This window comes from Thunnus albacares, chromosome 3 (genome assembly GCF_914725855.1).
Source record: "Thunnus albacares chromosome 3, fThuAlb1.1, whole genome shotgun sequence".
NCBI lineage: Eukaryota > Metazoa > Chordata > Actinopteri > Scombriformes > Scombridae > Thunnus > Thunnus albacares.
Window position 1 is genome coordinate 31,855,311 of NC_058108.1, and position 22,787 is coordinate 31,878,097.

The 22,787-nt window shown below is 40.9% G+C and overlaps 1 protein-coding gene across 1 annotated transcript; it reads right to left on the bottom strand.

Annotated features, from left to right (window-relative positions):
• Positions 1–1,653: 1,653 nt before the first annotated feature.
• LOC122978804 (protein phosphatase 1 regulatory subunit 29-like) lies at positions 1,654–7,719 on the bottom strand. Its single transcript, XM_044345811.1, has 5 exons — positions 7,496–7,719; positions 6,240–6,389; positions 4,643–5,637; positions 3,465–4,098; positions 1,654–3,380 (listed from the first exon to the last, which is right to left on the bottom strand). The coding sequence occupies exons 1-5, from the start codon at positions 7,697–7,699 to the stop codon at positions 2,523–2,525; spliced, it is 2,841 nt and encodes a 946-aa protein (XP_044201746.1). The 5' UTR covers positions 7,700–7,719; the 3' UTR covers positions 1,654–2,522.
• Between the last annotated feature and the right edge of the window lie 15,068 nt (positions 7,720–22,787).

Consider the following 22,787-nt stretch of genomic DNA (forward strand, 5'->3'; position numbering starts at 1 on the left):
GTGAATTCAAGCCCTGTTAAGATGATGACATCAGAGTTAACCCTGTGGAAAATCAAAAAGAGCTGCACTACTTCCAGGCCCGACAGACTGGTCCTTCCTGACTGATCAGACTCAAAAGAAATGTAAAAACGCCCAGGAGGTTAGATCTCAGACTAGCTCACCTCAGCCTGCTCATAACCTGCACAGTCATGGTGAAGTATAATTTTGACCTTAGTTTTTCAGACCGTTTGTCTGAGGACCATTCCTGCTGACAAGAGTTACAGGCAACAAAGAGAGGTGGAACATGGTTAAGCATCTGATGAGGGAGGCAAGGACAGACAGAAAGATAAGCAGACAAAGGCAGCCATCATTAATTTCAATTAGGCTCCCAGTCTGGCAGAGTTAATAATATCAGCACGCTCTTCTGACCTCAGACGATGGTACAACATCAACCTCCGCAAATTACTCATTAATTTACCCCATTAAGTTGGACAGAAGTGGTGGGCAGGGAAAAAAAAACACAGAGGGGAATGAATTAATTAGACATTTTAAAAACAGAATTTATACCTTTCCAATTGAGATGTATCGCAACAGAGAAAGAGAGGTCAGGATACCAGTGGTGAGGGTAGAAAGAATGTCAAGAAAATGAAAGAAAAACAGCCAGCTGAAATTCATATTTTGACAGCGTGGATGTTGATGCAAGGGGGAAGATCGTAAAATATTTTGAATAGCTGAGGCATTAACATTCACATACTCAAGAATTATCAGCATTTGTGTATCAGAATGCTCTGTGCATGTAGAAATGCAACTGAGAAAAACATCTGTCTAATATCAAAGTCTCTTGTTTGGTCCGTAATAGCACCAAGCCTTGCTCCAATCTGTGTCAATAGATTTAATTGTAACACCCATATATCCAAACTCAAATCCTAAATAATAAAATAAACCAAACTAAAAACAAGCCAGATACTGTCATGTTCATTGGGACTGTCTTATTCTATATTAAAACATATTGGAAAGTAAAGAAAATATGATAAATACAATACCTCCCAAGGGCACTTTGGTCCATAGCAAGCTCCCGCCCAGAGCAGAGCAGGGTCATATATACTGAATGGGGAGTCATCCTGTCTAAAGCAGAGGATGTCCCTTGGGCCTTCACTCCACTTATATTCATTTTATCTCATTGTGTAGTGCAGGGAGCATTTGACATATTTTAAGTTTCTGTGCAGCCTCGCCTTGAGCTTATACATCTCCGGCTGAGTATACACTGTAGTCTACTCTATCTCGTCTCCATAACACTAGTGTGTTCGAAACGAGATGCAGCTACAGCAAACCTCTAACCTGCTCTCAATCTGCCTCTATTCCTAAATGCGATTACCAGGTTCTTTAATATAGAAGCTAACACCTGTCTTGCCAACCTGTGTTACCCATCCTAAAGTAATTTCTGCACAACTCGCACTATTGAAATGTAAATTTCCTACCTCATAGCTTACCTTATCAAAAGAAATATGCTACACTTGTAAATAAGAAATGGGCAAGGAGACAAAAATGCCTGCAGGTCTTGAAAGGGTTTATTCCACATTATCTAGATAGATAGGCAACACACACACACTCAACTCCCCAACTGGACTGTTATCTACAGTATATGCAAAGCATCTCCACTAAGCCATCCACTTTACTACCGTGAAGGAGACTGACAATAATGGACGACTCAACCCCAACCCCAACACTTCTCTCCCGCCCACACGCAATCACTCACACCAGCATGCACAAACTGTATATACATGCCCACACACCATTGAACATATGTAGTTAGGTGTTTCGAATCGATAAGCATGCTCAACACAAAGCCTCCCCAACCTACTCTTACACTGGCTAATTGCCAGGAAGAACAATTAGCCCGATAAGTATCACTTAATGTCCTCCCCCAAAGAGTGAGATTCAGGCTATTCTAAAACAAACGCGCTTAATTCCTCATCCTGCTCCCTCATTATCTCCCTAAATGATGCTTCTATAGGAGAGCAGGTGCTGGCGGTGCTGTGGAATGTTTGTTTTGTGAATGGTGGTTTGATGGGATTAGAGAAAAGAGGGATGGGGCTTAAGTCATGAATGGGGCTGCTTGTGGTGAGATAGCTGAGCTACACTGTGCAAATAATGAGGTAGAAGACACTTGCTTGTCACCACCTTTGCTTTGCTCATTAGTGGGGATTCAGCAGGTCTACGGAAGCCTGCAAGGACCAAAATGCCCAGTATGAGGCAGTCTGGTGAACAACTTGATTCTTATAGATTATCGCTCAGTATTGTAGTGAAATCAATCAAATTCTGAAACAACCTCTTAAAATGTCAGTGGATTATCATAGAATCAATTCCAAAAGGAAACACCAAGAGAGTATACCTCTTTAACTCTGGATCCAGCAGAATGACCCATGTCACTGGACACCTCAGAGGAAACACATTGCTACATTAACATCTATCCCCTTTTTTAGTCTGCTGTTGGCATCCAACCTCACAATTCCCCTCACTGTATTCAACTCTGCTTCTTCGGCTCACAGCTTCTGCTGGGCAGAAACCCCCTTCCAGTAGTCCAAAATATCATGAAGGTCCTCGTCCTTGGCAAACTGCACCTTCTTACGCAGGGCATGGCCTGCCGCTATATAAGATGCTTCTTCTCGGGGGCTTTTCTTGTAAGGCCGGAATCGCTCCCAGATCCGCAGTGTGCTCTCAGATGAATACTCTGGACTGGAGGAGTAGCCAGAGTTGTAGTTGTGGTGACGAGAAGGTGAGAGCTGGGAGTAGGCGGCTGTGGCATCTCTCTTGGTGCGCCCCAGCGGCTTGAGGAATGAAGCCTTTTGGGCCGGTGAGGGTGATTCGTTGCCACCCTCATAGTAGAGTGCAGGAAAGGAGTGGCGGTGCTCGGAGCTGTGGTAGTCTGGCTGAACCTCCAAGTGGTGTTGCTGCTGCTGTCCAGGGCCAGCCATGCCACCTCCACCTCCACCCCCGTTATTACACCGCATCCCACCCCCATTTATGCTCACCCCACCACCATTTATGTTTCCCATTCCATTCCCATTGCAGCCACCTACTCCACTACCTCCTCCACTTCCACTACTTCCACCACAACCCACAGGGCTGCCTTTCTCTGTCGGGTACTTGGGAGGATCGCTGCGCTGCTCAGGGACATCCACACTGAACACCCTGGTGCTCTTTACAGATCCCCCAGCATTGGCACCACAACGGCTCTTCACTGCAGCAGTGTCAGCACTCAACTGCCTCTGAAGGGGCCGTACTGCATTGGCTGGGGGTGGGTCACGGTAAGGAGGGGAGAGGAACCCCCCACCACTGATGCCTGGCCGCTCAGACAGGGGCACGACCAGGGGCACTGGGGCCATAGAAGGTGGATGAGCCTGCTGATGTAATTGAGGATGAGGCTGAGGATGTGGCTGAGGATGTGGTTGGGGTTGAGGCTGAGGGTGAGACTTAGGATGCACCTTTGGAGAGGAGGCCATGATCTGATCTCCAGGGTGGCCTGGAGAGAGGGGCAGGAGGTTGCGGGGAAGGGACGCGATGCAGGCTGGAGGCTGGGAGGAGGACACAGAGTTGGCATTTTCAGCCGTGGTCACAACATTAGCAGAGGCATCCAGCTTTAGGGCATCAATGCAGTTGTTGATGATCTGGTTCACCTTGTCCACCTCCTTGGCGATGGTGGAGATCTCTGATGCTGAGCCACGGCCGTCATCATCCGAATCCTCCCCAGCCTCTGTCCCATTTTCAGCCCCACCTCGCATATCCACAACTACTTCTCCTCCTACCCCTGCTCCTCCAGCTGCCACCCCCCCCTCCCTGCCTTCCCCTGCCACTCCTGCAGTCCTCACATCCATATAGTTGCCCTTGCTGCCCATTGCCTCAGAGAAGGCAGAGGCCATTTTTTCCACCTGTGGCAAGGTGGAGAGGCGGGAAGAACTGGTGTTGGCTGAGCCATGGAGCATGCCTGTGCTAGAGGAGGCAGATGGGGGCAGCTTGCCTCCTGTTCCTGCATGGTGGTGCTGGTGGTGGGCCTGCTCCTGGAGACGCTGCATGGCACCTGGGTCATTCGCCACTGCTGCAGCCGCCTCTGGGCCATACCTGAAGAATGAAAGATTCAGAACAAACAATACATCCAGTTTCATTATCTGATCTGGTTATCTGTCATATAATGTTGCATATTATCCTAAAATTGCAAAAAGCAGGATTGCTAAATTTAGTTGGACCTTATACTTTATTTTAAAATGAATTAGTTTTAATATCCTGTCCTCCCAGTGATTCCATGGGATGACAGAATACTTCTTTTAATTGAAGCTCTACTATATTATGACAAATAGCATGGCCCATAGCATAACATGGCCCAAAGCCTCAATAATGAGTGTGGTTGGGGGAAAAAAAAATTGTAGTTAGATGAATAAATCAGGCTTTTCAGTAATTAAAATCAAACAAAACAATGCAGAAAAACTACTAATGAACTGATTGACACAGCAAAATTGTTTCCAGGAAATCGATTATACCTATGAGACACACATAATAGTTGCCATGTTTTTTGTAGCTAAAACATTCCACATGCAGTCGTAGTTATGAAAAAGGGGTCTGTTGTGGCTCTTAAGACTTTCATTAACAAACATCAAACTTCTCGTACCTCATCTCCAAAATAGTTTTCTTCACACTTATAGCTTTCTCCTTCTCTTCCTGGATGCGTCTTCGTCTGAGACAGTAATAGACAAATCCAAGCACAATGACCATGCCAAACAGACATCCTAGGATGGTCATGATGTAGTGTGTAGTTGTAGATGGATTGGTTCGGGGGTTCTCTGTTCCAATAGCTCGTGTAGTAAAGGACAGACAAGTGTGGTTGTAGCGCTGAGATTTGCTTACCGAAGCCACACAGAAGGTGAAGTTGGTGTGCGGTTTCAGCTTATCCAAAGTTATTATCTCCTTCTTGTTTTTAAGAGGCATGATGTCTGCACCGACAGTGTTATTGTACTGGGAGAGGATGTACATCTTACTGTAAGGTTGTGGGATCTGCACCATTAGAGAAGCTGTGTAGAGGGTGACTGTTTGAAGTGTCATAGAAATCTGATGGCTATATATGGGATCAGCAGTGGACGACATGGTTGGCTGGTGGTACAGATCTTGGTCTGGGTTTTCGAAACCTATCCCTGAACCATCTAAATCTTGTCCCGTGGAGGAAATCCCTGTAACTCTCTCACCATTCTGACACTCGGACGAAAGACGGGCACGGGCATTTCTTCCATGTCCGGGCACTGGGCTCAGGAGAGGATAACCAGTCAAGTGGCGAGGGGTTTCGCACTGGAGGCGGTCATAGGTGTGGGTGACATTGTTAAATGCCTCCAGCCAGGTGAGAAAGCTATATAGCTCACAGCCACAGTGGAACGGGTTTCCTGCTAGTTCACACACCAACAGCCTGTTGAGGACAGTGAAGGTGGACGGGTCAAGACGGGCCAACTTGTTGGAGGATAAGTCCAGGCTGCTGAGGCTGGGGCACTCCCAGAAGGCATTGGTGGCAATGACCTCTATGAGGTTGTGTTGCAGGAAGAGGCACTGCATTCGACCCAGACCTCTCAACATGCCCTCAGTCAGGTTGGTCAGCTTGTTGTAGCCCAGCTGAAGAACCTGAGACAGAAACAGAAAGTATCCTTTTGAAACGTTTGATATACCATAATACAACAAAACTAATTGTTTATCATTTGGTGGATGTTTTTGAGATACCCTCACAAACTGTGTCGGCTTGGAAAGTTTTCAACCACCATCTATGAACAGGATATGAGAACTGAGGTTTTTGGCTGGATGATATCAGAAAATAGCCTGAGCTCTTTATACAACAAAATATAACAATATACACAGTAAACTGTTTGGGAGTGCCCTTATCCAGATCAGATTACATTACACATGACCATTCAGCGTGGTCTCCTCAATGGGATTTATATTATGAGGCCAACACAAATAATTATACACCTTTCTATGGATGTTGAATATTTACAACAGCATGTTACCAACAAATTGAAACAGCCAGATAACAAATGAAGCCAACCAATGTGTGAATATTGTGACATAGAAAGAAATATAAAGTGGTATGGACTCCTTTGAAGTCTTAGGGACCTTTTGTAAAATCCTTTATCATTTTTGATTTGTACTTTATACAGATAATGAAATGTAAAGTGAATGAAATCAGACATAAAGACATAAAAACAGAGTTGTGTTACAAGGCTGCAAACCTGTAGGTTGGCCTGTCCAGCAAAGGCCCCGTCCTCAATGTAGCTAATCTCGTTCTTGGTTAGATTGAGGTCAGTAAGGTTTGTGAAGCGGTACATGGAGATAAAGAGCACAGCCTTAAGTTTGTTCTCATTCAGCCTCAGGTCATGAACCTAAGAGAGACAAGAGGAAAGATTACTTTCAGGTGATGTGTTTCACCTTCTAGTAGCCACAGAAGAGGACCTAAACTCTCGGCCAAAGATTGCTGCCTAGACCGTATAACACATGCAAACACACAAATTTGCCATCTAATGAGTAATTTCCCAACTGATACATCTAATGAAAATTTGTGTTAAGTTAATCACAGCCTGTTTGCAAGCAGCGGAGCACCCATCCTGAGCTATGTAACTGAGGTAAATGTTGATGCTAGTATGAATGTAGTCGCATGTTAACATTACCTTTGGGTGCTGTCATAAATTATCTTCAAGCTTTTGAGCTTTAATCATTTATGCAGCAAATTACAGATTGCACTACTTGAAATTCTTGGCACTGATATTTAAAAATGTAGACAACAAGAAGCCACTACATAAATCATTAGCATAAGCACAACACATTAGCTAATTGGCTGAGCATGTTGGAGATGTGCACAATGTGATCAAAAATGTGCAGAATATGGATTAAAAAATATCTTACAGTTCTTTTACAGTTTATTTTAGTGTGGTTATCTTACACTGACTCATTTGGAGGTTCTGTTCTTGTCTGCTACAAATGCTACACAATTTTATATATACAGTTGGCTGTGCCAGCCAATAGCAGTTTGGTAGCCAATGATTCGGATCTTCTTCGGATCAGACCTAACTAATTTAACATATTTAGCAATGATTTATTTGCTTTAATACTATCATCACAGCCACGTAATAATTCTAGCCATTACTACTGCTTTTGTCACCATCATTGGGCATATGAATATAACTTTGCAGCTTAAATTGATTAAGTATATGGAATTTTTGTATCTAAGAACAATACAATTGTTATTAAATTGCCATCATTATCATACTTATTACAACAACCAACAAATGATAATCACACAATAAACTACATCCATGATAAAGAGTGAACAGAAGATTACATTGTGTTGCAGGTATGCAGAAGTCACCGTCACAGTTAATAGCATGTGCTCTTAGGCTGACACCATCATAGCTCAGAGTGCATGAAGGCATATGGTTTAATAGAGGTGGCTGTGCTGTTGTAAAAGGCCTATTGATAGATTCATACTGACCGTGCTGTTGATGTGCTGGGGAATGGTCTCATATGGAGGCTGGTTCTGACTGCAGATAGCCAGCCAAACGTAGCCTTTATCCCCCTCTATCAGCCAACAGTCCCCTTTCACCATGCCAGGCAGGTGCAGGAGCAACAGTGAAGGGAGCATAAGGGAGAGAAAGAGGGTGGGAGACAGAGAGGAGAAACAGAGTCTGCTGGCCATGGTTTGCGTTAGGAGTGTTTGAGGTCGCCTCGTAGACAGGAGGAAAAGAAAGGAGTTGAAGGGAGGAGGGCAGCGGAAGCAGTTTCAAATCAGGAAGGGCTGCAGGTCAGGGGCGAGCAGGCCAAATATAATTAGAGAGAAAGGTGAACAGAAGGGTGTCTTCACGGTGATTAGAGCTGAGCTTGCAGCATGGCACCAAGTCCTGTCCCCATTTTAGGTGTTCCACGTCAAAGGGTTTTGGAGACTGTCACCACAGCGGCTACTCATGGCCCCTGACAACCGTACGTCTTGACAGCACAGCTGAGGAAGTAATCCCTCACAGAGAATGACAGAAGGCCTATACAACAGAGAGAGTGAGAAAGGGAGGGGGGAGGGAGAATATTAACATTAATAGTGATAATGACAAAATGATTAAGAGTTGGCAGAAAATTGTAATGCAGTTCACATATCCCCAGATGGTTTTGAATTAATTGCATTTACGTCTCATTTCTAAAAGCACTGTGTGAAAAAAAAAGGTATATGAATCTAATACCCATGGTACCCAATCCCTTCAAGGTAATGCACCACAGTAATAAATCCATTAACTGGCATGATTATTTCATTGAGTCTTAATAAAGCCCAAAGAAACATATTTTGACTTTTCAAATGAAACTAGGGTTTTTATGCACTGTAATTATTCACGTTCATGAAAATAACAGCCTCGTATGAAAATAAATGGCAGCTCTTCTGTTCAGACATTAGCATATGATGCACCAATAAAAATGGAGATTTCCAAGACTATGAAAGCAATGCCACTTTCCTTTGTGTTTTTGTCATTGTTTACAAGGTTTGCCAGTGTGCAGCTGCGGTTCTATTATTTCAACTTTTAGGTACATAATGAAACAATAAAATTTAATAGCTGCAGTTATATAGGGGTGAAAACGGGGAGATGGGCTAAGTGGAAAACAGAGGAGGGCTGTTGTAATTTGCATGTTTTAACAGGATACTAGCTGACATTTAGCTATTTACCTTTCTCAGGGGATTAACCATGGATTAGGCTCTAATCCAGCGTAAAATATTATGTATCTCATCACCGCAGTTCCGACTCTTTTAATTTGTTTCCAAAGTTTTGATTCCCTCCCAGAGAAAAGTTATCTAGCCACAACATGAATGACAGGGAATAGATAGTAAGAACAACTGAGTAATAGACTCTTCTAAGTACTTTCTCTCTCTCAATCCCTAATAAATTCCTCTTGTACTTTTTAGGCATTGTCTTAGTCAGATGATAGCTACAAGAAATGAAGCAATGACATGGTGCAACCCAATCTACTCATGAGTAATGGAAGCCAATTTTCAGTGTCTCTTTGTCATACTGGCCTGTCCCTAATAGACCGTCATCCTCCTCCCCTTCCTTCTTGTCCTCGGTGCTGCCTTGCACCTCAGTTAGCTTCCCAGTCACTTCTCATTTTTGTCGTGCCATACCCTGAGCAGCTCTCAGTCCCCCCTTCAAATCGTTCCATGATATTGATATTGACAATTCAATCCCTCCACCACAGACCTTTATTGCCTTTGACCCAGCATCGTTGTCATCCTTACGTGTGTGAAATAAAACAACCGCAAAAAAGCAATTTACAGCTTTAGCACAATGGAACAACAGCTGGAATAACTGGAACAACAGTTCAAATAAACCCTTTTCACATGAATAATTATGCAAGTCATTCATTAACCATTGAAGTGGATTGATTCTACAGATTTATTTGCTGCTAAGTAGAGCACATGTATGTGAATGTGAGCATTGGCACATTGCACATCGTGATGAAAAGAAGCAAGCAAAGTGAATTATTTATCAAACAGCAATTTGGCCATTGATCATAATGGCCATGCTCACACTGACACAGAAACATGTTCTTATTCTTTCATCCTGTTTCTGTATTCCTTCTCTTCTCACTCTTTGAAGACAACTCCAAGTCTAGTGTCATGATAATGTAGAGATACAACACGTGATATATTCTTGTTTTCATTAGGGTTCCAGGGAATTTACCAACAAAGTCTTTAGTACACTTCTGCAATTTGAGACCAACAAAAATACTGCGCTGTGCTTGTGATTGCAGTTTTTCCCTGATGGGAGCGCATATTTACAGCACATCTGATATGACATGACTGCTAGCCTGAATGTATGTATGTACAAGGGTTGGAGCCAAATCAGAATACAATATTTGAAAAGCACAAATTTATTTATTTTTTAATGTATTTATATTTTAAAAATTACTTGTTTTTGGGAAGAAAAAAAAAAAAACATGTCAAGTAACAGCGTGCAGGTCGGGACTCATGGCATAGTGAGATTACATCGTTGTCTCCGTCTCTCCTTTGCTCTGCTCTGCTGTCTGTCTCTGTGTCATGGATGTATAAACAGCTGCAGGTCTGTGTGTCTGGTAGAGCTGACCCCTTTGGCTGAGTGGTCAGTGCAGTGGTCTGGGAGGTTCGAGATCCGGTGTGAGAACCCTCCTTCACTACAATAGTTTATTGAAGAACACATATTTTAACACTTTGATATCAGGGTTGTTACATCCATTTCCACTTTTATTTGAATACGAATCCAAACAAATAATTTTGCTGCCTCAACAAATATAGATAAAATACAAATTCTGGGCTCTCTGCACATCTCTAGTCTTTACTGTGTTCTACAAACATTAAAGACAAGTCAATCAAGACACAGCTGAAAGCCAGTTGTTAACTGTCAAGTCCAGTCATAACTGCAAGGATCAGCACAATATTCTTTATTTATAATGCTGTAATGATTCTGACCACACTACTCCAGTCTATTTTATCATCTGGGTCAGTCTCCTGTCTCTCTCTCTCTCAATCTCTGCCTGTATCTGTATTTCTTTTTTATCTGTCTGTCTACTCCTTTCTTCACTTTTCTGTGCCTCTCTTTACCCCTGCCTGCATTGTTTAATCCTGCTTATCTCTGCTGCCTTTCATCTAGGAACACAAATGAATATGCTTCATCGCCAAAACACAACCTGACACCTTTTGTGTGCTATCACATCTCCTCCTCGCTGCTTTTATCACATTCTTGCTGTTGGTTTTATTTTGACAAGAAGCCAGAGGAAGAGACAGCCTTATATTCCCCCTCCCTTTCTTCTCCAAATGAGGCTCTCTTTGTGTTTAATTATTGTCCCTGATAGCTGGGCTTTAATTAAAATTTTGCATCTGACAAACAACACTAATGATGTCAAGTTACAGAAGCAAATGGAAAGTTTCCAAAGTAAGAATGGCGGAGGGCTGTCTGAAAACAACAAGGAATGTATTGTCCTTATTGTACATGTAGGATTTCACAGAGCTCAGAGACATGTTGAAAGTAATAATCTATAACTTTTTAAGACTAAATGTTTTTTCCTCCATGTTCTATAAGTGTCACAAACCGGCTCAATGCATGTGACAAAGAGGAGAAGCCAGTCAAGGTAAGGTGCTAAATATTAGTTTAATTGGAAAATAAAGCAACATAACTGATCACAAAAGGCATTTACGGCATTTAATAAATAAAATGTTGATATATTTATTCATTGATAATAGCCTCCACATTGATGACACACAATACCACACTACAGAAAATAAGATACTGTTACTGATAGACATGCATTATAAATGCTGGAAAGTCAGTCAGAGTAAAAACATCACGCCAATGAAGTTTAGTGTCAAAGTTTCTTCTTTCTTCTGCAAAAAAGTAGCTTAAAACATCAAACTATGCAGTCTACAATTCCATTAATTCACTAAACTGATAAAACAGTTTTGTCACTCAACTTAATTTTACTGAAGCAGAAAGTATTGTGCTTTAACTACCTTTTTAAGTGTTTTTGTAACCCTTATCTCAATGAAGTGACCTGAAGATGCATGTGCTTTCAAAAGAACAGCCTGCTTAACATGCATACAGTTACACACATTAACATCCAGGGGAATCACCAGTACAGCAACAGTTTACTGATTCATCTTGGAATGACTCCCACTGGCTCCAGTGTGTGCCCCGTTTGTCAAAGCCTGTCAGTCATTTCATGTGATTCAAAGCAGCAACTTTCAAGACACGTCATATACTGTAGCTTAATTAGACATTTATTTATGAGCCACAATTACCTTCTAAATAATTAAAGAATCACACAGTTTGCATTAAACATTTAAATAAATTGGATTCTCCATTTTCAGCCAAATAGCTCTGAATGGTATCATTTCAACTGTTGGCAAAGCATTGAGGCGTAAAGTCCAGAATAACAGGACAGACTTTCGCCATCTGTATTCTAATGATGTGCAAACTTTTGTAGAGATATGTAGTTTGACGTGTTCACTTGCTTGTTCATGTCCACCCTCTTTTTATTATACATATTAAGCGAACTCTATCCTCTCGTTCCATTCAAGACTATTGTAGACCTGATTGACAGCACAGAAGAACAAAACAGAAATGACTTCATTAAGTTTCCTGAGGGAGTTTAAGATGAAGTGAAAGCCAAAAAATGTTAAAAAAAGGGATTAAATAGACTAGTATTAAAGTAATGCTGTAAGTGTGAGATAGAAGGTAGCAGAGACAATGTGTCTACACCAGTATTGCAGCAACATAAACCTGTTAAAACAGTCACAATGTCCTTCATCTGGGAACAAAAATCTGGTTCCCTTAAGCTTGATTTTATATTTTATACCTTATATATTTATTAATAAGACCTGGTTTTAGGGTTATGGTTAGGAATTGGGCTTAGATGAAAGTTAGGGTAAGGGGTATGTTTATGGTTGATGTTAAGATAAGCCTTCACAATACAATGCCCTCACAAGTTACAAAAAACAAGTGTGCGTTCACTGAAATTCAGTCTTTGTCCATAGCATGAGTACCAGAACTGAGCAGCAGAGAACAACAAGACAGACCAGAGTAGCACAGCCACCATGGAGATAAGGTCATGAACCTTTCCAGGGAGTGAGAGAGAGAAGAAGACAGACAGACGGATGGACCACGGGAAACAGAGACAGTAGAGACAGCGGGAAGTACCAAGGCACATGACATCAAACATATTTTTTTCCACAGTTTGTCAGTGAACCAGTCAAGTGAACCAGTGATTCAGAAATCCAACAGACCCGTCAGTCAGTCACAGAGTCAGTCACCCAGACAATACATCATCAGTCAACCAGCCATCCAGTCAATCAGTCCATTCAGTCTGTCAGCTAGCAAGTCAGCAGGTCAAGCATCCATCCAGCCCAACAGCCAACCAATCAAATAACCACCAACCTAACCAGCCATCCAGACAGCAGGTCAAACTGTGGACCAGCCATCCAGACGGCCAGTCAGACATCCAGCCAGGTACCACTTTTTGAAGCACCGTGTGAACTGAGCTGAGAATTATGCCTATTAGCACTATCTGTGAGTCCCAGCCTGCCAACCAGCCAGCCTGCCTTTTTACCTTCAAAAGCTGCTGCACTGTTGCTTCAAATCCAATTTCTCGCTCCTTTCTCCTCTCCCTTTTCCTTTCAGCCCTTCTTGAATCTTCACATGTATTCCCCCTCTTTCCACGTCTCGTTCAGTTTTTCTTAGGTTAATTTATGTAATTTCTTTCTGTCAGTCTCCAGCTTGCATTTTTCTTTACTCTTCTCTTATTTTCTCTTTGACTAAATTTGTTTCTCTTGCTTTCTTACTGTCCCTCTCTGGATTATATGTACTGGTTTGCAGAATAACAATTGTTCACCTCCATAGCAATGGGTATCATCGGTTAATGGTAACAGTTAATTGTGGATGCTGGAAACTTTATTGTTTACTTGTATTTATACCAATTTCCTTTAGCTGCATTGAATGAAAATAATATTGCAAATTAATTTTGAAAAAATACATGCTCTAACAATACAACAAAGTAAAAGTTCTGATTTTAGTCCATGTTATCTTTGTGATAATTACATCAGAGTGTTATAATTAATTAACAGCATTACATTAATGTTTACAAATTATACAAGAGTAATTGTAATCTTATTTATACTTTTCTTTAATTTCCACTCTCCACAGCCCACTTTTTCCTCCTTTTTAGCTTATCTTTCCTACAGTTTTTTTCTGTACATTGAATTCCCCCCACCTTTGTTTAGACGGTATGTAACATCTGTTGCTGTCTACCACACAAACTCCCACAGGGAGAACAAACCAGAGAGGTAGTTTTCAGCTGCTGAGTGCTTTCAGACACCCATGTTCTGTGAAAGCTGTGTGGATTTCGCTAACATAAACTGCTAGACAAGTGGAGCATCATGGGACGGCAAAGTGGGCCTCTAGGTAGAAAAACAGGAACAAAATGCTACCCACACAATTTGATTTCTTAACTGTGTAGGAGTCAGTTTAACTAATGTTTTTTTCCTTTAAAAAAAAGACTTTCCTCTACACACACAGTCTCATGAAACCACATCTAGTTTTGCAATCAGTGCATGGCTACAAGTCTATCCAGTTTACTGGTGAGGACAGTCTTTTAGGGTCAGTTCACCCAAACCATAAAATATCTTGGGCTTCATTCGCTGAGGTTTTGAGATATCAGGCTTTGAGATTTGTGTCACCACCCAATATCACGAAGGTGAATGGATTCAAAACATCACAAATTAAAAAAAAATATTTCTCCACAAACAGTGTCCCTGTTACTCTGGATGATCTCATTGCAGGCTGAAAAAATAGTCCCACTTAACTGACCCTTAAAGTCCTTGGATGGACTATTAAACATCACCAATTTTGCAATGATGTCCAATTTCCGTAATTGACTTACCCACTCAAACTCAACCTGCCTCATTTACATCTACTCCAGTCAGTGATTTCCTAAATTTCCTAGACAAACTTTCAGCAGACCCTAGAGACCAGGCATGAACATTGAGCACTGGGTTATATAAACATGAGCTGAGAGAGCAGGAGTTCAATAAATCTGTCTTTACACTGTTCATTCAAGTAAAGAATGTAAGATCTTACATTACATTTGAGCTCTTCAGGCCACGCCCACACCAGAGCTATACTGCAGGTTCTACAGCTGCTTGCTCACAATGAATCTGAAACATGGATGTTGTTTTGGTCCTGGTTTGACTGTATTCCTGTGTGATGCTCAGCTCACATAAACCCAACCCACAGGCACCCCCAAGGCCATTCTCCTCTATGACTTCTGTCTGATTATATGAGTGTGTGCTTATACTGCAAAGAGGGAGTACCTCACACATGTACAGTATGTTTCATCCTACTGTAGAATATGTGTTTTTCTCTTTTTTTTACCTCTATCTTTGTGAAGACCAGTTGAGTTTTAGACGGATCTCAGCCCATCTTCACTTCTTGAAAGGGCTTTTTGAAGTTTAGAACTTCATTAAGGTATGATTTAGGTTATTTTAGTTAAAGGGTGGATTTACCTAAATTACAGCCTAAATTTTTCACCAACTGCAAATCTAGCAAAGTGTAGTTTTGGTTTTAACTGCCGCCAGACTCAGACTACACAATGTCTTTTTGATATAGTGTGAACACAGACACAGAACATAAAGAACAAGAATGAGCATCGGGCGTGACAGTTGCTCATTTTATCCTGCGTAGTGTGTCATAGAGGGAGACAACCAACGCAGCATTTGAGATCCCTCACATCACCCCGACGAAAAGAAAAGCATGTTGGAAGTTTGTTGCCCTCTCTCGCCAATTTGGACAATTTCGACAACATGCTCTGTGATGCTCTTACGCAACATAGAGGAATGATGTGATGGATGGTGTCAGGTGGAACTGTAAAGTCAGTCCTTGCCACCGCCATTCCGATCACCGATCTTCACAAGTTCGTCATTCCTTTTCCAGTTGTGATAGATGGGAAGCTATGATTGGTCAGGATCCAACATGTAGTCTGCCATGTTTTTACCAAGTAATGGCAGGAATTTATGAATCTATGATAGACTCGTCTGTATTACAGTGAGTTTCTGTGCTTGTGTGTCTGTGTGTGTGTGTCTGCTATACCTCTGTGTCTTAATTACTTTTTAAACCCATGCAGAAGCTCTCCCCTCCAGTTCTACTCAGCAGGTATGTTAAGTAACAGCCCTCTATGGGAGCAGCACTTCCTTGCCCAAAAGGAGGCAGAGAGAGGAAGAAACAGAGTGAGAGAAAGAGAGAGTGAGTCAGAATGTGAATAAGGAGGGATGGAAGAGGGATTGTAGCTCGAATTAATTCCTCTCTTTTAATTCTTCCTCTCAGTCAGTCTAACAGGTAAACCCCACTGGGGTTTGAATCTCTTTTTCAAGGTTGACCTTTACATGGAAATTAGAGAGAGAAGATGATGATGAAAGGGGGTGGGTGGGTGGACTCGTTTTTAACCTTTACTTAACCAGGGAATTTGAAATAAAAACACATTTTCCTGCAGACCCTAGCTAGGAAACACAAGTGTCACTGACTATGTTTATATGCACACTGATATTTCACTATTATTCTGACTATGGCAATATTCCGAATTTGATAATTATGTAAACAGCATAATCCATTTGGATTTTCCTAATTAGGCCTTATTTTGAATATAGCATTTTCCAATTAAGACATGTGGGATATGATGATGATGATATCTGGGTTTTAGGAGCATTCTTCGGACATTTATAATAATAATAATGTATAATATGCATCTCAGTTGGGGTTTTTAACCGCAGTTTGTGACACACGGCCTCTTGCCTCAGCTCTGTGCGTTGTCAACAAACCAACTAGCCAACAGTTTGCATTGCTGGGATAGAGATGCATGACGGGCTGGTTGTGTAATGTACCCCTGCGCAGGCAAAATGTCATATGCTGGAGCAGGAAGGCAGACAGAAGAGAGGAATGAGAAGAGAGTAGAAAGCTGTTCAGGACAGGCTGGAAAAACAGAGTGCTCCTTCTCCACAACGAGGACAGAGGGAATTGGTTATTATTCTGACATGCAGCCATGGACTGATGGTGACAACTCGGTGTGATGCACCAAAAACACTCAGCAGTGTAGTAAACATCATGGGACAACGTAGGTACTGGATGTGCCTGTAACTATATAATTGTAATATCAGTCATATCAATATCACTTTAATATCAGGCAACAGCTCATTAATGTTTTTCACCTCGCTGGTTTACTCCACTGCCTGTGGAGATCTTGTGATTACCGTTCCCACAAGAGTAGAGGGAAACCCTCTGCATGTAAATGGGAATATTAGTGGAATATTCCTTTTCATTAGCCATGTAAACAACAGTAGGGATATTGTGTTTTTTGGGGAATAAGGGCTGTTAAGATCAATAACAATCCATTGTGAATTGTTATTTTGCTCTGTGTTTTTTTCAGTGATACCAGAAGGAGGGAATGGTAGCGCATATGCACACATTCACACATATGGAAGCTATCCAGTGGAAGTGTTGTCCTCTTCTATCTTGGCAAATGGGGCAGCTCAGGGCACAGAGCTCAGTGCCTGACTAAAGAGTAACTTATTCAACAGTGAAATGTTGCACAGTTTGGTGTGACTTGTGCTGTAAAAAAAAAATCCTTGGTGGCTGCCAATTTTTAAGGAGCGTTTCATTTAAAATCACGACTATTATTTGCCACTTTCTGTCCTCACTAGAAAAACAAATACAAGGGTAATTTATTTAAATGCTCAAAACAACTGATATTAAGATTTTACTGTCAAGCAACCTGGAAGTAGTTTGACGCTGTTATACCATTGCAGTTTGTAGTTAAGTCTGGATATTTGGATGTATAAGGTTCTTGACTTTAGCACTGAAAACAATGGTTCATGTCCAAGACTGTCCTCTCAAGAAAAACGACAGCATTAGTCATTTTGGCAAATGCCCCAAAAGGACGTATATATATGTTCAAGTGACAAAAGCCTTCTAGTAGACGGTAGAAATTATGACTCGTCTATCAGGAAAATAGAAGGAAATGTGACGCTGTTATGGTGCCACAGCAAGAGGAGGTCAAGCAAGATTGGATGGGTGAATAAAACCTCAGAGGCCGCTGTTTGCTTCCCATTTTCTATACCAATAGTCAACATATGTTTCTTTGTTTCCTTAACCCCACCGAGTCATATAAGTACCTAAACCTTAACTATCGTGGTGTCACAGTAGTGGTGTCAAATCATGTTGTCATTTAATTAGGACAAATTTTGTCATGTCCCATCAACAGTCAGCATTGGTGTCTTTTTACCTTGAAGGCAACCTTAACATTAACCACATGTCTTGAGCTGCCTAAACTTAGCTGGACTTCAACCATAGAGGTGGCAGATCAGAAAAAGTTCATACTACTTGAACAAACTAAACATCATAGAGGGGAAAGAGGAAAGACAAGATAAACTGTTCAAGACTGTACAAGGTTTGCTCCATTGTCAGTTGACTTCCCTCTGTGTAAGTACAGTATTCTGCCAGGTGTACATGATCACATATCAGTAAAAAAACATCACATTTTAGAGAGCACTCAGTCCTACAGTGCAAGCCACTCATTTGCTTTCAAACTGTCACAAATCAAGTCATGGAGGGACAGAGAAATTGAAGTGATGGCTTTGATCTGTTGCACCGCCACAGATAATACTCAAAAAAGTGGGAACACACAATCAAATCAGCAGGTACATTCACAGATATACAATTCCACTCCTTCAGACACGCAAGCACAGAGCACATAAAGAAGAGGCACATGTAGATATACTGGGACACACTGATACACACAGAGACACGATGGGGTGCATGTTGAGAGTCATCAGTCACTGTAATTGCATTTAAACAGACTGAGGTGTTTCGTCTTGTCCTGCTAAACGTGTGGCAGGGACAAATGCAAACACATCATTTTTCACAAGACTGTCTGAGATGGATTAGAAAGAGAAGAGAGCGAGAGAGAGAGAGAGAGAGGCTTTACAAAGAAGGAGTGGGGATTTAGGTGTGTTTAGGCTTTATTTCATTCTTTCTCCATATGCTCCTGCTGTTCTATTTATAGAAAACCTAACTCCCCTTGAGACGTGGTTATGCTTGTTGTTTTCAGCCTTATGTCTATGCCCTATCTCAATAGGATTTTAAATACTGGATGTCCAAAAATATAGGTTTTCCAGCTAAAGGAAATATAGAATTCCTCCATCTGTTGTCTTAATGTACATACACTAATATCTAGGTGTCATCTTCAATTCAGCTTTAACTCTTGACAAATGAACAAATGCTAGTTCTCTCATTTAGGGATCGGCCAACTGTTTTATATGCTTTTATTTCTTCCCATCTTAAATTTAGTAACTCTATATGAAGGAGTAAGTCATTTAGCATCATCTTCCTGACAGCCTCCAAACTGGGAGCCACAAGACTCCTCACAAGTGCCAAGGGCAGACACTTTATCTTCCCTGTACTGACCTCTCTGACCTGTTGATGCAGGGCAGGAGCCCAGACAACCCTCACTAAAGGCTGTGAAATACTGCAAAATTCTTATTAACATATGGTGAAGTGGTCTTATGGGCCATTTAAGTCTTCCAACCAAGTTCCTCTAATACGAGCCACGATCCAGGTAGAAATCTGTGATTTTAGTGTGCAGGTGAATCCTTCTTTATTAAGTACACTTAAATCTGATCTTAAGACATATCTTTTTAATTTTGGCTCTGGAGTCTAAATTAAAGTACATGATTGTTGTGTGTACCTTGCATTTTGTATTTATTCGTTTAGAAACATACCATTTTAAATATTCTTTGTTGAGGTCTTTGCTTCTTTTGTTTAAAATGTGCATGATAATCACAGTGCCTTAACATGACTTCACAAAGAACCAACAAGCTGTCACAAGAGAAAAATGTCAAGGAAAGATTTGCCAAGAGGGGAATGAGTTCTGAAAAAAATAAAATGTTTTTTGGGGCATTTTCAAAAGCTCAAATTGTTGAAGGGTGTCCCTGCACTTTCACATCACCTTATCAGTCATTTGTGCAGATGTTGATGTAGAATGCAGTTCAAGGATGTGGTAGCACTTGGAAGCTTTTGAATGCTTGTAACCAATCCATGAATGTAAAGTGAAATTTTGTCATCACTCAGTTGAACTTCCTTTGATACGTAATGAATTTAATAAAAGGACAAGAGGGAATAATAAGGAGTCAACAAGAGAGAGCGATAGTACAAAAGAACTGTGTAAACATGAAAATACGAATACGGCAGCATGCTCCAACTCATACTTTGATTTCATATGATAGCACAGCTTTAGTGTGAGGAGGAAGGGTGTGCATGCATGTGTCTTTGTGTGAAAATGTGAATGACAAGAGCAAAAGAGAGGCAGATAGACAGATGAGCAGACACAGATGAAGAGAGACAAATAGAGGAACCAAGACAAATCTGCAGAGGACTTTGAAAGCAGAAACCTAACATGACCTGCACAAAAAAAGGAGAAACATACTCCGTTCTCTTTGATTTTACTGCTGGTCTTTTTATGTCAGTCAGAAGCTGTGCTGTGAGCTGTGGTGTTACTAAGAATGTCTTCGAGGACACTGGCAGCTTCTACTTAGATGCAGTTTTCTGTCAGATTCCCATCTGCAACAGCACAAACAGAATTATGGATGCTGGACTGTCTCTTTCACAGTTAGAGAAATTCCTGCTGAAGCAATCCAAAAGCACGTGTGTTGAAATGAAAATGTTTGTATGTGGCGTACATCCCCACCGTCAAATGTGCATCAGGTTTTTTCAAAGTGATTGTCAACCAGCGTAGGAATACTTCCCAGGTCTTCTCTGAAATGCACATTTGAGTTTCCTGTTCAGAGTTGGAGCAATTTCAAGTGCACAGTGAGGAATTTGGCATGTTTCCTCTTTCACGAAAACAAATTCAAAACACTTGTTTTCTGTGTCATTCATTAAATTAGGCTGTGGTCTTAGCTGTGTTTAATGTCCTCCTGCTGACGCACTGCTTTTAAATGCTGTCTTATTTTGTTTTATTTAGAACATGAACTGGAAAAGTAGTCTTTCAAGAGTACAAGATCTGAAATGGATTTGACTATCTGACTTTTTGCCAGTGAGTAGCCATTGAGATTTTTTTTATATCAGAAACAGCTATGACAAAATCTTTCTACTCACAGAGGTAATCCATGATTGCGTTTCTCATTTCATTGAAACTTTCAGCAAACACTTGTTACAGCTACATCATGAAGATTTGTTTTTTCAGATTTGAATCTGATATCATGCACTGAGCTCCAAGATAGTCACATCCATACAAACAACAACATTATGGAAACTCTGTGCATGTTCTAAGTGATACTGTGTTGATATACTGTATTTCTTGATTTGTTATCTCATTGCAATTAATAACTTCATCATCAGTGTCCTAGTGGCACTCTCTGGTATTTATGGTGATGCATGATCCACTGTGTCATCTTCCCACACATGAGGGATGATGCTTGTGCAAGTAATTGTTTTAAAAAATGACAAAAATGGAAGCACTTGATATCTAAACTTAGCACACTCAAATGATTTCTTATTGCCCTTTGCCAAGTCCTGGCTGTGCCATCTGTTTTGATGATCCCTCCAGACCATGTCCACATAAATCCTAGGACTCATCTTTATTATTTTGTTGTAAAGTTCTTTTAATTGCAGCACAAATCTAATGATTTAGGGTGCAATCAAAAATCAGTCCATGACCTCTTCTTCAAATTCTTGTAACTCAGCACTTTATTTATAGTATAATGTTTTTAGAGTGTATTAGAACATGAATCACCTCTGTTTTACAGAAAATATATGAACCTAGTGGATGTCGCGGGGCTTTAGGTGCATGGGTGCAAAAGGATAGGAATGCCCAAAAGGCAGTCTAGTATGTAATGGGAAAGTGGACAAGCTTTGATTTACAGATTCATAAAGTGAAGGCTGCAGGAGACTGTATATCCATGTTTGATGTGCACAGAAAAGCTCTACTGCATTGCTTTAGTCAAGGCCCGAATGTGGTGACAAAGGTCACATTTGACTTGAGGCTATGCATATTGACAGCTGAAAAGAAAGAGAAATCCTCATGCTCTGCTGTTTTAGTGATTGCAAAACCTATTTCTGCATTGTGTATTCAATGTAGCAGCTTTGAACTGGAAGTGAATTTAATTGATTGACTGTTGGAGAGAAAGGTAAAGAGAGAGAGAGATACGAACGGGGCATCTGCAGGTCTCAGAAAAGCAAATTTAAACTTGTAAAAGCTTACAGAAACTGACTTGAGGACAAGTTTGGCAGCTAAAATAATTAAAGCAGCACAAAATCAGACTATTTTTGTTTGAACATTACAGATGAAATGACAGATGGGCAGCAGACGATAAATGAAAACAGGTGATTTAATGGTAAAGAAAATAAAGTTGATCTTTTAATGATTCAGATCATGTTATACTACTAATCCTCACCTGTTTTGTCTATGATATGCATTGCACAGAAATCTGTCTCCATGGTGGGACCTAAGAAGTAATTTCTAATTTCTACTTTGAAGTCTTTAAAGAACACAACAGATGAGAAGATGGTTGTGTAGAGAGTTGAAGCTAATTGACTGAAACTGAAATCTTGATGGAACAGGAGTTCGGTTTCTTTAGTTGCCATTAAGCTCTTGACACATGACCTCTTACGGTGAGGCGCAGAACATCGCGCAAAAAGAATAGGTTGATGTCACCAATCTGCACCAGCTAGCAGGCAGTTGCCATTGTTTACCATCTGTCATTTCACCATGCTAATGTTTTCTGGTCAAGACCTTGGTACAGTATGACTTTACAGTGGTGTTGAATAGTTCTGGTTATGCTGACACAGTGAATGAGCTTTTCGTTCATCTTAAATGAATCATTCCTCCTGGTCATATTGGCTATTAAAAGATCCCCTTCAAATGTACTTTCAATGTGAGTGAAATGAAAGTGAGTGTAAGCAAAAATCCACAGTGTGTCCACATGGTCATTTTGTGCAAAAAAAAAAAATGCATTTAAAAGTTTATCTGAAGCTTATATGAGACATCAGCGGTCAGAGTCAGTTATATTAAGTGGATATCTGCCACATTTACAGATTTGACTCATTTGGATGGCTGAAGCTTCATATTAGCTTCAGATAAACTTTTAAATACATTTTTGCACAGAAGGAAGTTGGCAGATTTTGGCCCCAATCGCTTACATTGTAAATGCATTATAAAGGGATCGTCTAATGGCCTGT